The sequence below is a fragment of the Pagrus pagrus genome, assembly GCF_965226575.1.
Source record: "Pagrus pagrus genome assembly, chromosome: 23".
Classification (NCBI taxonomy): Eukaryota; Metazoa; Chordata; class Actinopteri; order Spariformes; family Sparidae; genus Pagrus; species Pagrus pagrus.
In genome coordinates this window covers 3,809,402-3,824,209 of record NC_140205.1, presented here as the reverse complement: position 1 = coordinate 3,824,209, position 14,808 = coordinate 3,809,402, and the positions used below count along the sequence as shown (strand labels likewise).

At 40.1% G+C, this 14,808-nt stretch overlaps 2 protein-coding genes and 1 long non-coding RNA gene across 4 annotated transcripts; 2 read left to right on the top strand and 1 right to left on the bottom strand.

The window, feature by feature from the left end:
* The first annotated feature begins 166 nt into the window (after positions 1–166).
* LOC311252928 lies at positions 167–1,347 on the top strand. Its single transcript, XR_014621602.1, has 2 exons — positions 167–813; positions 894–1,347. It is a non-coding gene; the product is annotated as an uncharacterized lncRNA (long non-coding RNA).
* kin (Kin17 DNA and RNA binding protein) lies at positions 1,254–5,897 on the bottom strand. The gene is made up of 12 exons (XM_084346585.1): positions 5,625–5,897; positions 5,439–5,533; positions 5,310–5,353; positions 5,095–5,217; positions 4,017–4,201; positions 3,880–3,928; positions 3,676–3,727; positions 3,445–3,574; positions 3,214–3,342; positions 3,030–3,129; positions 2,561–2,661; positions 1,254–1,526 (listed from the first exon to the last, which is right to left on the bottom strand). Exons 1-12 carry the CDS (start codon positions 5,736–5,738, stop codon positions 1,467–1,469), a joined length of 1,182 nt encoding a protein of 393 aa, XP_084202711.1. The 5' UTR covers positions 5,739–5,897; the 3' UTR covers positions 1,254–1,466.
* A 929-nt stretch (positions 5,898–6,826) lies between these two features.
* Positions 6,827–11,251, top strand: atp5f1c (ATP synthase F1 subunit gamma; the record flags this gene model as incomplete). 2 transcript variants are annotated; one of them, XM_084345238.1, is made up of 9 exons in its annotated part: positions 6,827–6,924; positions 7,508–7,542; positions 8,121–8,252; positions 8,347–8,554; positions 8,846–8,989; positions 9,112–9,176; positions 9,255–9,410; positions 10,499–10,595; positions 11,061–11,251. In XM_084345238.1, the coding sequence occupies exons 1-9, from the start codon at positions 6,884–6,886 to the stop codon at positions 11,062–11,064; spliced, it is 882 nt and encodes a 293-aa protein (XP_084201364.1). In that variant the 5' UTR covers positions 6,827–6,883. The 2 variants fall into 2 exon arrangements, with proteins under 2 accessions (XP_084201364.1, XP_084201365.1); XM_084345239.1 differs by lacking the exon at positions 11,061–11,251 and having other exon boundaries at positions 10,499–10,599.
* Positions 11,252–14,808: the final 3,557 nt, after the last annotated feature.

Genomic DNA, 14,808 nt, shown 5'->3' with positions numbered 1-14,808 from the left:
TCCTGAAGCTTCTTTTTTTCTATAATTTGTAAGCATATTCATGGACGTTTATTTGCGATGGACGTGAAAAATAAGTATATCCTCCATAAGTTTTTTTCCTGGAAAAAATAATCACTCAGTCTCAAAAAAATTAAATAATGACAAAAGACACGATTTCTTCTAGGTGAAACATTTTTGTTCATTTATTTTAAAGAACATTAACAGTGATTGTACACAAAACTGTCCATACCAGAGTTACAAAGCCACAAGAGAGTAAAAACAGCAAACTTTTAATGCATAAATCTTTATTTTTTTGTCAAATTGATACAAATATCTTTGTGAAACCAGCCCCTGAAGAAACACACAAAACTGACAACGAGCTTCTTTTTCATCACACTCGACTCCGACATTACACTTTTAGCAATTTACTGTTTCACTGCGTTTTTAAGAAGTTCCAAAATTCTGCCAACAATGGATATTTTGGGCACATATTGAATATTTTGAGATGTTTGTTTCTGGCAGTTTAAGTGGTATTTAAAATGTGGCCTTGTTGAAGTAAGAAAAACCTTTAAAAACTCACCACTATAATGAAACTGTTAAAGTGGTTTGGTAACTTCTTGTGTCAGGATGAGGACGACATCGGATCATTCAGTCACAAACTGAACCGAACACAGGTTGATTTGCAGCTGAACGTGTGTGTGTGTGTGATCCTTCAGGGCAGTTTTCTAGAGATCCTGAGCCGGACGTGAGCGTGCATGACGTCCACGATGGAGTCGACCCTCTGAAGCGAGAGGCCACCATGGAGGTGAAGGGCAACAGGCTGCACGTCACCAGGTACGTCTGAATATAAAATGACTTGTATAAAACTGATTTCTGAAGCGTGTCGTATTAAATCTCCTGTGTGTGTGTTTTAGGGGCTGGCAGAAGGACTACAGGACCGATAAGACGCACGGCTCAAACGTCTACTGCTGGTTCATACACAACAGCGGGAAGGGCTTCATCGACGGCCACTACACCGACTACATCGTCCCCAATCTCAACAGCTTCCTCCCAACGCTCTGAGCAGCCGGAGACACATTCGAGTACCCTGTGCTGCTATAAATCCCCTGGGTCAGTGAGCTTAGACGGAAAATGAAAACAAAGCGAGTGGAAAACTGGAGCCAGAAGAAAAGAGGGGACGACATGAAGATGTTTAACTTTTTGGTGTCTACATTTCCTTCTAAAATGATAAATGTTTCCTTCTTTCCTAATTACTTTCCGAAGAACACCAGGAGTCACTTTTGTTGGATTTATTTGGAGAAAAATGTACATCTGCAATGTAAAGATCAACTTGAACATCAATACAAAATAAAAAACTAATTGAACAAACTGCTCTGTGTTTATTTGTGTAATGTATTGTGGGGTGTGTGTGTATATGTACAGTGAATGTTAGGGAAGTAACTCTGACACAGTAGAGTCCCTGAGATTAAAACGAGAAGTTTGTTGGTTCAGGCCAGTTTGGAGAAATCCTCATAGGCGATGTCGACTCTCTTCCCCTTCTGTGAACCCTGAAGACGAGAGAAGGTGAAGCTTTAATGATGCAGCTTTGTAGGAGTGAAATTCAAGCACCTTTTGAGTACTTTCAAGGTATCTAAACACATCTAAACATCTTCATATCTAAATTGTGAAGAAAAATTCAGGAGAATTACTTTTTTTGTAACTGTGTGAAAAAAGAAAAAAAAAAAATCAGGAGAAAAAAAAGTTTTTTCAAAAGAAAAAAAAAATTTGCCTGAAGAAAGTTTTCGTTGAAAGAAAGGTTCTCATGATGTGTTTTTTCATTTGGTTTCATACAAAAAAGATTCAGGAACAAAAAGTTTTTTTAGAAGAAAACACACATTTTTCAAAAGAAAGTGTTTTCTCATTAAAATAAAAGTTTGTTTCCACGAACAAAGAGTTTTGTTCAATATTTTTTTAAAAACCGAATGAAAAAAAATCCAGGAGAATCGTTTCCTTTAAACCGCATGAAAAAGGAAAAAAAAAAGTTTTTTCAGGCAATTATTTTTATCCTGAAAAAATGTATTCTCTCAAAGGTCTTTTTTTCCCTTTTCCTGCAAAAAATAATTACTCAGTCTAAAAAAAAGAAAAGAATAAAAGAATAAAGAAAAGAATATTTTTTAAACTGCGTGCCAAAAAAAAAGAAATCAGGAGAATATTTCTTTTTTATATCGTGTGAAAAAACATTCAGGAGAATTAATTTTTTCAAGTCTGAACCCAAATAAAAGTTTGGGCAGGAAAAGTTTTCTTTTTCATTTTGAAATTGTGTTTAGTTTATGTGTGAAACCGGGCAAAAAAAAACATTTCTTCTATGAGAATTTTTTGTTTTCATGTGTGAAACAGTCTGAGAAAACGGATCACCAGACTAACAATGTGTTCACTTTCCCCTCAGGGCTTCTGTCAAACACCAGGTTATGTTGAAAATCAAGAATTTTGAATGTTCCTTACAGTTGAACCAATTTTCAATTTACAGACGTGCAGTTCATAAAGTCTCGACCGACATGTGACAGTTTTTGGCAGATTTGAGAACAGGCCAAGAAATACTCACAGTTTCGAGCGCGAGTGTAGCGCTGAAGGTCTTTTCATCTATTCCCTCCAGCACAGCCTCGACGTCTCTGTACGGTCCGTTCAGGATCAGAACCCGTTTACCTGCAGGAGGTTAGACAACAAGATGAAGAGGAGTCGATACTGAGGTGTTTCAACCTCAAGATGTTGATCAGCAATCTGGGATAGCGTTGTTTTAAGTGTGGGGGTCGTAAGTGTATGTAAGGTCAGCATGGTCCCACTTTAGACCTTTACAACAAGGAAATAAAGCCTTTGTATCGCTCTCTCCAGATCCCACCAGACTCCTTTCATAAAAACAGTTATTTTACCTCGCAGAACAAGGAGGTTTCTCCTCTACAGCTGCTTTATTGTGTGAACTCTCTGAATCTGAACGAACCCTTTAAAACACCAAAGTCACACTGCCCTCATGCATCCCACAGAAGTATCCCTTTAAATGATCTTTTTAGGTTTACCTGGTGCAGGTATGACCGTCTCAACATGATTCTGGTCCAGTTTCAGTTTGTCTCCGGAGTCGATCATCTTCACCACCGCTGCGTACTTGTCTCGCACCTCCTGCAACAAAAACATTCACAGTTATTATCGACACATCTCTCAAATCAACAGACTCTCACGACAGTAAATACTCAGCGTCCTTACCATGACGACGCCCTTCTTCTTGTGGTACTTCTCTCCCAGTCTCTTGGTGACGACTTTGATCACGATGTTGGGCTGCATCCAGTAATCTGTTCGGACCGCGTCCAGCTTCTTCTTCTTCCTCGCCTCCATCTGAAGAAAAAGAAAAAAGCATTCAGGTGATTTCAGAACAATCAGCTGGAATAAATAATACAAATAAACACAGACAGAAGAGGGAAAAATCATCTTCTCTACCTCCATGATCTCCTCCAGAGCAGATTTCTTCTTCTTCTCCGAGCGGGAGTCTGAACCGGTGTCTTTCCTCTTGGTGGACGATGACGCTGCCGCTGCTGCTGCTTTGAGAGCGCTGGCACCAAGAGCAGAGCTACAGGGAGGCAAAAACAACAGTGTCAGACAAAATCATTTTATCATACCTGCCTGATAATTAGACCCAAAAATTAGCAACCTGCACAGAGACTTCTGTACCTGGATTTGGATGGACCGGCAACACATGCAGAGGCGCCCAGGTTGAAAGCAACTGCAGAAAACAGGCGTAAGGAATGAAAACTAGCATGACAAGTTTGGTCTAATTCTCCAATTCATTATGACATCCCAAACACATTTACAATCACTGCTCTTTAAACTGAAATATTAGCGTTCATCTGCACTCTAGCTGTTTTATTTACATACTTTTCTCTTCTTCACTCTCACGTTTCAGCTCGGTGTAGACGGGAGTTTCCTGTGGATTAACAAAATATAAAAAATGTGATCTTTATTGAGCTGAACTTCACACACGCACGGCTGAATCCTGTCCCGTCGGTACTCACGTCAATCTCCTTTCCGTCGCGGCCTCTCCGGACCTGCTCGTTGATGAACTTGGCGCTCCTCTCCTCGTCGTCCAGGTCCGCCTTCTTCCTCCTCGCCTGCTCCTCCTGGAGGCGGATGGTCTCCGGGTCGCGGTCGATGTACTGGACGTACCAGCCTTTAGGGGTCTCGTCGACCTTACAAAAACCTGGCAGGAACATCCAGCGACTGTTAATTTCCATTTTTGCGTTTCTGCCATTCAGCCACTTAACGGTGACTTTCTTCACAGCGGCTATTAGAAGGATCTGATACAGAGAGTTCAGGATGTTCTTCTGTTTTTGCCATAAGCTCTTTAAATATTTTACATTTAACAGTTAATTACACATAAAGTGAAATATTTCAAGCCTTGTTTTGTTTTATTTTTGATGATTACAGCTCATGAAAGTCAAAAACCCAGTATCTCTAAATATTAGACCAATACTTGGTTGGGGTCTTGAATCAATGCATCAATGCAGCTGTGGCACTGCTGAGGCCCAGGTTGCTGCGATAGCGGCCTTCAGCTCATCTGTATTGATGGGTCTGGTGTCTCTCATCTTCATCTTGACAATACTCCATAAAGCACAGTAATACCATGGTCACAGACCAGTTACTAGTAGTTTGGGCGCTGTGGGCAGCTCTCATTACAGTATGGAGATGCTGATTTCCTTTTCCAGCAGGACTAATAACTGGTTTGCTGACCGTGGTATTACTGTGACGCATCGATGCAGTAACTTGTGCACAGAAAATATTTCAAGAGCTTATAAAACATTTTGTTTTTTGTAATAAATTAAACTACCACACAGTTTATACAAGCACAGCTGAAACATTTAGTGAATTAATCAATCATTCAATTAACTGACAGCTGTTTTAATCATCATTAAAGCCACATATTCAATATTAGTAGTTTTTTTTAAGAACACTTCCTCCACCACACATCTGTTTGTCTCAGAAGAGAGGTTTCCCTCCCTAACAGATTTCCTACCATCCATATCTTTGTGAAACGTGTCCAGATGGATTTCAGGGAGGAAAACCTCTGTATATATTCAGACCGTGTCAGTTTACCTTCTCTGCCGAGCCACTTGGTGAAGTCAGTGAGAGTCTCCCACTGTGTGGAGTTCATGTGGACGTGCTCTCTGTCGCTGATGTATTCGTTGTAGACGATGTTGTTGTGCACACGTTTGGTCCCTGCAGATGGAAACAGGACAGATGAATCAAACTGTTTTCCAGCTGCTGCTGTTGGACAAACATCTGGATGATGTGAGTGAATCAGGACTCACCGAAACGTCTCCTGAGCAGCTCCAGGAAGTCACTTTTGAACTCACTGGGAGAAAAGAGACAAGAGTGAACTCTAACGTATAAAGTACACAACAAACGTGCTTTTCTTTCTTCTTCATATAGTAACTTACTCAGAGAAATAGTCCATGAACTTGTTGGGGTCCTCTGAGGCCAGCAGCAGCTGCCTCTGGTGGGACTCTGACATGCAGTGACATTTGAAGCCGTTCTGTAACACAAACAGGAAACACAAATAAGATCAACAACATCAACAGCAACAGTAAAAACATCGAGTAACACAGATTTGATGGACGTCTCACCTCATCTCGACATTGTTTCTGACACATCTGACAATACCACCTCAACTTCTGGAGACCTTTGGATTTTATCCGGTTGGCTATCGCCTTTGGGGACAGAAAATCTGCTTTTCCCATCCTGACCACCTACAATACACATACAATATCCGATTTTAATCGATAATTAACTCTTAAACTGAGAAAAACTCCCCTCGAATAGCGGCTTATCGACGAACATCCACCAAGGTAAACAGCTTCCGCGTGTTGAGCGTCACAACCTCGCGAGAAAGCTGAAAACTCGCGATAGCTGTAGCTGCGTTCAAGGACTCGTGTATTGCTCCGTACTTTACAACGTGTCGATGTGATTTATGAACTTGATAAAACAAACGAAGAATTGTATATTGATGAATACCCTAATGATGCAGAAATGAATGAATAGGCTTTATATTGTGTGTTTTTGTGATCTACATTTATTTTGTAAAAAAAACCCCACATTAATAAAATTACAAGATAGATGTTTAATAAGGAAAAAAAGTTCAATGTCAACAGTGCATCTTGGAAAAAATGGACAAAGGAATATTTCTATATAATATAACTATGGAAACAAATTAAAAATCTTCTTCATTGTGCTTTGTGGTAATTGTCATCAACACAAATGGACAGAGGAGTCCCCGAGGATTCTGGATATACCTGAAGTGGTTTTAAAAGTAAAACTTTATTTATTTTTAAGTAAAACAGGTGTGTAGACAACTTGTGTAGCTCAAATGTTCATCAGTGAAAAAGTCCAAGTCATGAAAATGATGATTACATAAAACTCTGGCTTCATTTTCAATAGAAATTATTGTTGATTCTCATGCAATAAAATGTTGGCATTCGGATGGTGCTACAACTTTTTTTCCTCATGAATGACACTGATAATTTAACGTTGACAGAATTTTAAACTTCGAATATGAATATGCAAAAGCAAAAAATTGCATGAGACCATTATGTAGGTACATTCTAGAGGAAAATTAAACATTTAGTTGGTCAATACATCATGGGCGAAACAACTTTGCATAAAGAAATGTAACATTTTATTTTTTAATAAATGGGTTCAGAGTGACATGTTTAACATGCTCTACAAAAAATACAAAAAGCACTTCAAGAGTAATGTCAGATTCTGGTGACGTATGTGAACCGCAGTTTTACGACACTTCTGGCAGTCCTTGAAGGCAGCATTCGTCCATTTTGCCTTTAACTTGCGCCTGCGCAGTCCTGCGTGTCTGACCTTCATAGGAGTAACCATGTTCGCCAGGACCAGCGCGTTGGTGTTCGCCCCACAATGGTAAATTAAAACACACTTCAACACTTTCACAACAATCTTATATTTTATAATCCTTTAATGTACTTCATGTGTATATGTAATGTGAATAAATGTGTAGCTTCCTGTCTGTAATGCACACAGTTATTGGATGCAAGGACATGCTAACGTGGAGGCCGCGGCTAATGAATGACAGCGGTGTGCTGCAGTGTGAATGGCTCAGCAGCCGGCTACAAGCTAATGCTAGCTGTGCTGACATTTACTTGCTGAAACGTCCTGACATTGTGGGAGAAGCTACTAAACATCTCACTAATGAATGATTGAGCACATTATGCTTCTACCTCGTCCACACATACAGCAGTGACAGTGATATCTTTAGCTAGGGGTTAACTGTCAATGCCTTTTCTGTGCACAAAGTTATGCTAACGGCTGCTAGCGCGCTTGCACAGCTAGCAAGCAAAAATGGATTCTCTTCAAGTTTAAGTCAAATTATTTAATGCTAATGTGACGTTAACTCCTTCTGTTAATGTCAGACTTTGTTTATAATGCTGTTACATGTTGGTAATGCTTGCAAGCTAAAGCTAACATGCACTATTTCTGTTCACAGTGGGCAGGTCAGGAACATGGCAACCTTGAAGGACAGTAAGTACTTTTGTATACTCTCCTCATAATATGTGAGGACAAGAGCACGACAACATGTTACAGACTATAATCCCACACTGGTAACACCCCAGAAGCAAAATCTGAACAGTCTCTGCAGAAATCTGGTACAACTTGAGAGAAATGTCAGACTGAATGTCTTTTAGAGGGGTTGCCATGTTTGTTTGTAAGACACAAGCTGCAAAACATGGCTGTAGTGTCTTTGATTAATCCTCTGCAAAGATTTACACGCAAGCTGCTTCTTACTAGTTTACAACAACATGATGTTAACTAGAGGTTACCCATTGTGGTCTGTTTTGGTGGAAGGTAAGGTAGCTTGCAGTTGCAACTAACTATTATTCACAATATCGATTAATCTGCTGATTATTTTTCATTATTATCAGATAAATCATGTATGAAATGTCAGAAAAATGTTACATTTATGAAACTGCAACCAGCAAATGTTTGACATATTTGTATAAAATTACTGAAGCATATACCACATTTACTGTACATAGCCCAAGTTGTTTGTTTAATCCGTACTGGCTGTCAGACTGAGTAATATCCCCTCTTCTCTTCAGTCACCATCCGGTTGAAGTCCATCAAGAACATCCAGAAAATCACCAAGTCCATGAAAATGGTGGCTGCTGCCAAGTATGCTCGTGCTGAGAGGCAGCTGAAGCCAGCCAGAGTCTATGGCAGCGGTGCTGTGGGTAAGTGTCTCCATATTATCGCTCACTTTGCATGAGTCAGATTTTACTTTTTTTTTTTTTGGACACTGGACTAAGATCCTCTCTGCTCCTCCAGCCTTGTACGAGAAGGCCGATATCAAAGCCCCGGAGGACAAGGCCGTCAAGCATCTGCTCGTCGGTGTGACCTCTGATCGTGGTCTCTGTGGCGCCATCCACTCTGGTGTGGCCAAGGCCATCAAGAGCGAGATCGCCACCCTGACCAGTGCTGGCAAGGAGGTCATGGTGATCAATGTGGGAGACAAGCTGAGAGGTCTGCTGCACAGGTAGGAATGGAAACAGAGCCTCCTGAAGTTCACCTTCATAACATCTGATGAAGGACATGAGTCCAGTGTTGTTGTTGTTTACCCAGCAGCTGTTTAGTTGATTTTTCTGTTTAGTAGCGGCAGTAATCCGATGATATTTAGCTGTTGTCTTTTGTTTTTTATTTTGAGGAGGTTCAGATTAATTAACTGCTTTTTTTCAGCTCAGAACCCAAAGTTATTTAGTTTTGTAGGATATAAAACAGTCGCTTGTGGTAGCGCTGTACACCAATAACACCCGCTGTTCCTCTCCAGAACTCATGGAAAGCACATCATGCTGAACTGTAAGGAGGTCGGCCGTAAGCCCCCAAACTTCGGTGACGCTTCAATCGTCGCCACCGAGCTCCTCAACTCTGGATATGAGTTTGACCAGGGCTCTGTCATCTACAACAGATTCAGGTACGAGGCTTGTTCATCTTTTATTTCTTGATTTGGAGTTGTATAAAACAGGGTTTGAATAAAGTCTCAACTGTTTTCAAGGTTAGGAATTTAAGTAAAATGCCGCCCTTTCTTTGCCGCAGGTCTGTTATCTCATACAAGACGGACAGGAAGCCGTTGTTTTCCATAGACACCGTTGCTAACGCAGGTAGGTTTTAAATAAAGTCTTACAGATCCTCAGGTGTCCCAACCAGAAATGTACTGAACATATTTGTCCCGTGTGCAGAGGCCATGGGCATCTATGATGACATCGATGCCGACGTGCTGAGGAACTACCAGGAGTTTGCTCTGGTCAACATCATCTACTTCGCCATGAAGGAGTCCACCACCAGTGAGCAGAGTGCCAGGATGACTGCTATGGACAGCGCCAGCAAGAACGCCTGTAAGACTCTGCGCTTCCTGCCTCACATGTTTGAGTTTATATGTAGTGTCTCTTTATACGTGACTATTTTTTTACTACGACTCTATTTTCTGACGGGTAGGAATGATTTTGAAACAGTATTTAGATTTTCTCTCGTGGAGTTAAAAGGGGTTCTCAGTAAGTAATTGACTGAACCTGATTTAAGGATCGGTCCCAACACCCACATCTGCAGTACTTGCAAATATCAAAGTGCCTCTTTGTGTGATGTATTTGCCAAGTGTGGGTGTTGGGACAGATCGTAAATCTGTCTCTCAAAACACTAAGTATTTGATCAGTGCTCAAAACGGTATTCAATTAAAAAATAATAAATGGCAACAATTTTTTTGCATTCAAATTTGATTTCATAGTCATTTATTTGGCAAAATTTCCAAACATTCTCTGATTTTAGCTTCTTGTTAGTGAGGATCTTCTGCTTTTCAGTTGTGTCATTTAACTGAATTATGATAATTATGGGTTTTTGATTGTTGGAAGCTCTTGGAGCCAAAAGATTAATTGAAAACTAGTTGCAGGACAAGTTAGTTCTTATAAACATGCGGTTTAATAAGGGTTGTAACCATCTGTTTTTATCTTCTCTTAAGTTATTTTGGTTTGGAAAATGTCATAACATTTTGAAAAAAAAGAGGTGGTGTCTTCAGATTTCCTTTCAAAAAAGTCCAAAACCTAAATATGTTGAATTTACAAACAAGTGAATCAGAGAAAAGCAGCTGAACCTCAAATCTGAGAAGCTAAATCAGTGAATGTTTGGAGTTCAGCGTTTAATCTATCATCCTGATTGTTGGCTTTTTTTTTTCTGTCCTTCAATTTATTGACTACTTCAGCATTTTAAGCGATATTGATCAGTTGTCAGTCAGGACAGAAGGCATCATGTAGGGTACAGATTGTAACATCCGCTCAGACAAATTATGATTTTGTTACTTTGACTCGTGTCTGATCGTTGTTTTTCACATCTTGTTAGGATTTAGTTTGAGCCGTGCTCTCAGGTTTCTCTCCTCCAAGATTAAACTTTAACATCTGACTCTGGCTGACTGTTTTTCTCTGTCGCTCTCCAGCTGAGATGATTGACAAGCTGACCCTCACCTTCAACCGTACCAGACAGGCCGTCATCACCAAGGAGCTCATTGAGATCATCTCTGGAGCTGCCGCGCTGTGAGTCTCCTCGCTTCTTTCTATCGTCCTCCCTTCATTTCCAGATTCTCCTCAGTGACTCATTATGTTCCTCCATTACTCTGCTAACTTTTCTGACCTTTAAGACCTCCTCTTTATTTCTCGAGACTCCCTCTCAATCGTTCATGTCTATTAAATTTGTAAGAGCTGTCACATTCTCTGGTGACTGATTCTCCTCTCTGACCTGATCTGCTCCTCCTCTCCCTCTGCTCAACTCAGGAACTGAGGCTTGTTTTAACAGAGGAGGTAACAATGTAGAGTTAGACTATAATGTTAGATCCCTTCTGGGCTAGTTTGGTGTGAAGTGAGCACCGTATATATTCTCTGATGTGATAGTCTAGATGTCCTGTAGGTGTCCAGAGTATCTCCACAGCTCCTAGCTTGTTAAACCCAGTTTGTTTGTTGTTTTATGTTCGATGTCCTTAACTTTTTCCTTTTTCTCTGCAGATAAACGGGCCAGGTCTTCGTTTCCATTACCTATAGCTCTTCAAGATCTTCAGACACGTGTTGTCGAGAGTCTACGAACATTTGTGCTTCTATTTGTAAAATATATGGAGAAAATAAACCTACAGATTCCTCTTCTTTCATCAGTTCCTGTATCTGTTTTATTTCCTCACAATAAATGCTGATGAAAATGAGTGTTGGTGCTTCACTTTCAATCCAAACGTGTTGCTAATGCTTTACTCATCAGTCGGTAATGAATTGTTTTTCTGTCCAGCCAATATTAAAGAGTTCATGTTGTACTGTTGTGTTCACATACAGAGGAGGACCAAAAAAGTAGAGACACATTATAACATAATACAAACACAATTGTTCCTTCAATAAACGCTGCCTTTGTGAAGCTAGTAATGTTTCAGTGTGTTCGAGAGGTTATTGGCCATCATGTGACCAGTTTTCTTCGTCAGTGCTACACATCCCGGGTCTCATTACCTCACATAAATATTATTCCTGTGACTTCCACACAGTGAAGTACACTGACTTTACAGAGCAATCCTTAACTGGTGAATGAATCAATGGTAATGGCTGATGAGTCCTATCTGACTCAAGTTTAAACAGACCATTAGAGTCATTACATAAGAACTTTTAAGCAAGACTGTTGTATCTAAAATCAGATGAAACTAGATTGGCACTCAGTAGAGTGTATACCTCTGCCAAGGCCCAACAATCTTTTCATTCACTCAAACATGATCCAATATCGAACTCGACAGCCTCGTATCACTTTAAACTTAAAACCATCCGTAACTGCTCAACTGTGATGTAAGATCAGAAGATCCAGACTCCTGATTGTTTTTTCATGAGGATCCAAACGTGATCTCTGAGCAATTAACGAACTAAAACAAAAAATAAAAAAAAGCTCCGTCTCACAATGTAAAAGAAAGAAAGAAAAAAATCGTTTGGCAATGTCCCTTTACTTGGATCAGCACCAAAAGATAATGGGGTCTGTTCTGGGCTGAGAGCCGTCCTCCATCCAAGTTTAGTTGGAAATCTGTTTACCAACCAACCCCCACAAAGAAATACACATAAACACACAAAAAATACACAAAAACACCAAAACTAAAAACATAAATACACAAAAACATACACAAACACACAAAAAACAGACAAAAACCTTAAAAAAATACACAAAAACACACAATAAACACACAAAAAACACAAAAATACACAAAACATACAAGAACACTAAAAGAAATACACAAAAACATAAAAAAAACACTAAATCAATACACAAACACAAAAAACAGACAAAAACCTTAAAAAAATACACAATAAACACACAAAACCACTAAAAAACCCACAAAAACACTCAAAAATACACCCAAACTCACCAAAACTCAAAAAAGAAATACACAAAAACATAAAAAAACACTAAATAAATACACAAAAACGTACAAAAAACAGCCAGAAAACCTTTAAAAAAAACACAAAAACATACAAAACACACAAATACACAAAAACATACAAAACCACACAAAACCAAAAATACATGCAAACACACAAACACAACAGGAGGCCACTTGCTTGTGTCAGTCGACGTCTCTTCCACAGGAGATGATTCAGGCAGAAGAAAAGTAAAGTGCAGTTTAATAAAGTTCCTCTGAGATCTAAACTGATGTTTAAACACCGATATCAGAAAATTGGTCAGAGTCAGAGGTCTGTCGTCAACGTAACGTCTCGAGGTGACTTTGTTTAAATCAGATTTAAATTTTCTGATTCGTTTCTCAACATTTCAGACTTTAATATCAGAATTGGTCCAAACTCTTCAGTAACCGGTCGGTCATCACATCACCTTGTTTTGCTCTGTGATCTGCTTTGTTGGCTTTTCTTCTGCTGACTCCATTTTACAAAGGTTACAACTGAGGGTCCTAAACTAAAACAACCAATCACTCTGAAGCATCAGTGTCACGCTGCCCGTCTCCTTACAGCCCAGGAACCAAAGCACAAGAACACAGTCGACCAAAACATTTAACTAATCTGTGCAAATAGAGAAGCGTATACTCCAGACAGGGATCAATAAAACATCATTGTACCTTCATCTGATAGGAGCCTGTTGTCTCAGCTGAAGCTGGTGGGTGCAGTTCATTAAGTGTCCAGCAGGCTGCGCTGTCGGATAAGAAATGTGACGTCTTTGAGTCCATACCAACAAACCTGCATGTTGGAGAGACTCACCAACATCACCAACAGCAGAGCAACACACTCCTCTGCTTCACTGTTTGACAGAGGTTCAGTTCTGGTCAGCTGAGTCACGTCACTCAGACTGAACCTGATCTGAGTCCAGATGTTTTTGGATCAATCTCGTTAATTTAACCCCAAAGAATGAGATGTTCAGGTTCCTGGTGAGAAGCTGCAGCCACCAGAACACTAGACACAAGGTGCTCGTGGTTTTTGCATTTTATTATCGTCTGTGTGTCCGAATGTTTTTCTGTGCATGCCGGCGTCTGTGTGTGTGTGTGTGTGTGTGTGTGCATACATGTCCTGCAGGCCTTGTTTGTCTATTGTGTTTGTGCTTGTTATTGTTTACTCCTGAGGGGAATATGGAGCGATTGCAATCTGAACACTGAAATTACAGCGATGCCAGACTCTGATAAACACAGTCAGAGAGCAGCAGCCTTCTCATCTCTCTCTCGCTCACGCTGGGCGAGGACCAGGGGATTCAACACAACATGGATGTGGGTGAAGGAAAGAGGATTTTTGGGAATTTTGCAGAATTTAGGTCACAAATTAGTTAATTTTCCTGGATTCAGGGCTTCTGATGACGCACAGATTGCGGAAGCTTGCTGCTGTTTATTTTGTGGAAAAAATCGGGGAAATGGGAACCAGGAAGTCCAGTTAAAGAAAGCTTATCAGACAGAGACAGTGCACAGCGGTTTATTCTCCTTTGTGGCAGGATAGCGGGAAGACAGCGAAGGTGTTTTTCGGCGGCAATCATTTCCTTCTCTGTCTTGATGCTTCGCGAGGCAACAGTCTAGTTTATCACGCCGATGCTACCTGCTGTCAGAGCGGTTTTTAAAGTCTTTGGAGGTCCAGTCCAAGTCAAGAGTCAGGATGTGAGGCTTTCTGGTCTGAATGCCAACGTAAACACGACAACGATTATTAAGATTTCTGCTCTGTTAATGCTGTGCAGGATTTGTCTGGCCGTTTGCAAACGCACCAGGTGCAGGAGCCAAATCTGGAGAAAGATAGTTGATGGTTAAAACTCATTCCCAGGTCGTCAAAGTACTGATGCGTTGGGTTGGTCCAGAAATGTCCCGAACACAGCAAAAAGTAATAATAATAAATCATCCATCTTTGCTCGATACATCTTTGCCTTTTTCTATCCTCAGGTGTGCAAAAACTAGAGGTTAGGAACTTCTTCATAACATACAAAAGTGAGAAATTATCATTTATCGGCTGAACTAAAAAAAATCCATATTGTACAATAATGATAATAAGAAAATAAGAAAATACAGGTACAGAGGGTAGAGTCTGCAGATGGAGAGACGTCACCACACACTTCTAGTGGCTCGAAACACATGATGGAGAGGGATTATTTATGTACGAGTCCATATATTGTGTTTAGGAAAATCCTGCATAATATCCCTTTAACGCTGCATTAATAGTCGAGGCTTCATCCTTCAATCTGGAAACACAAAGTCAATAATGTGATAATTTGATTTAATAATATCTTTAGTTAGATCTGCTTTTGTTTTTGGTGTCA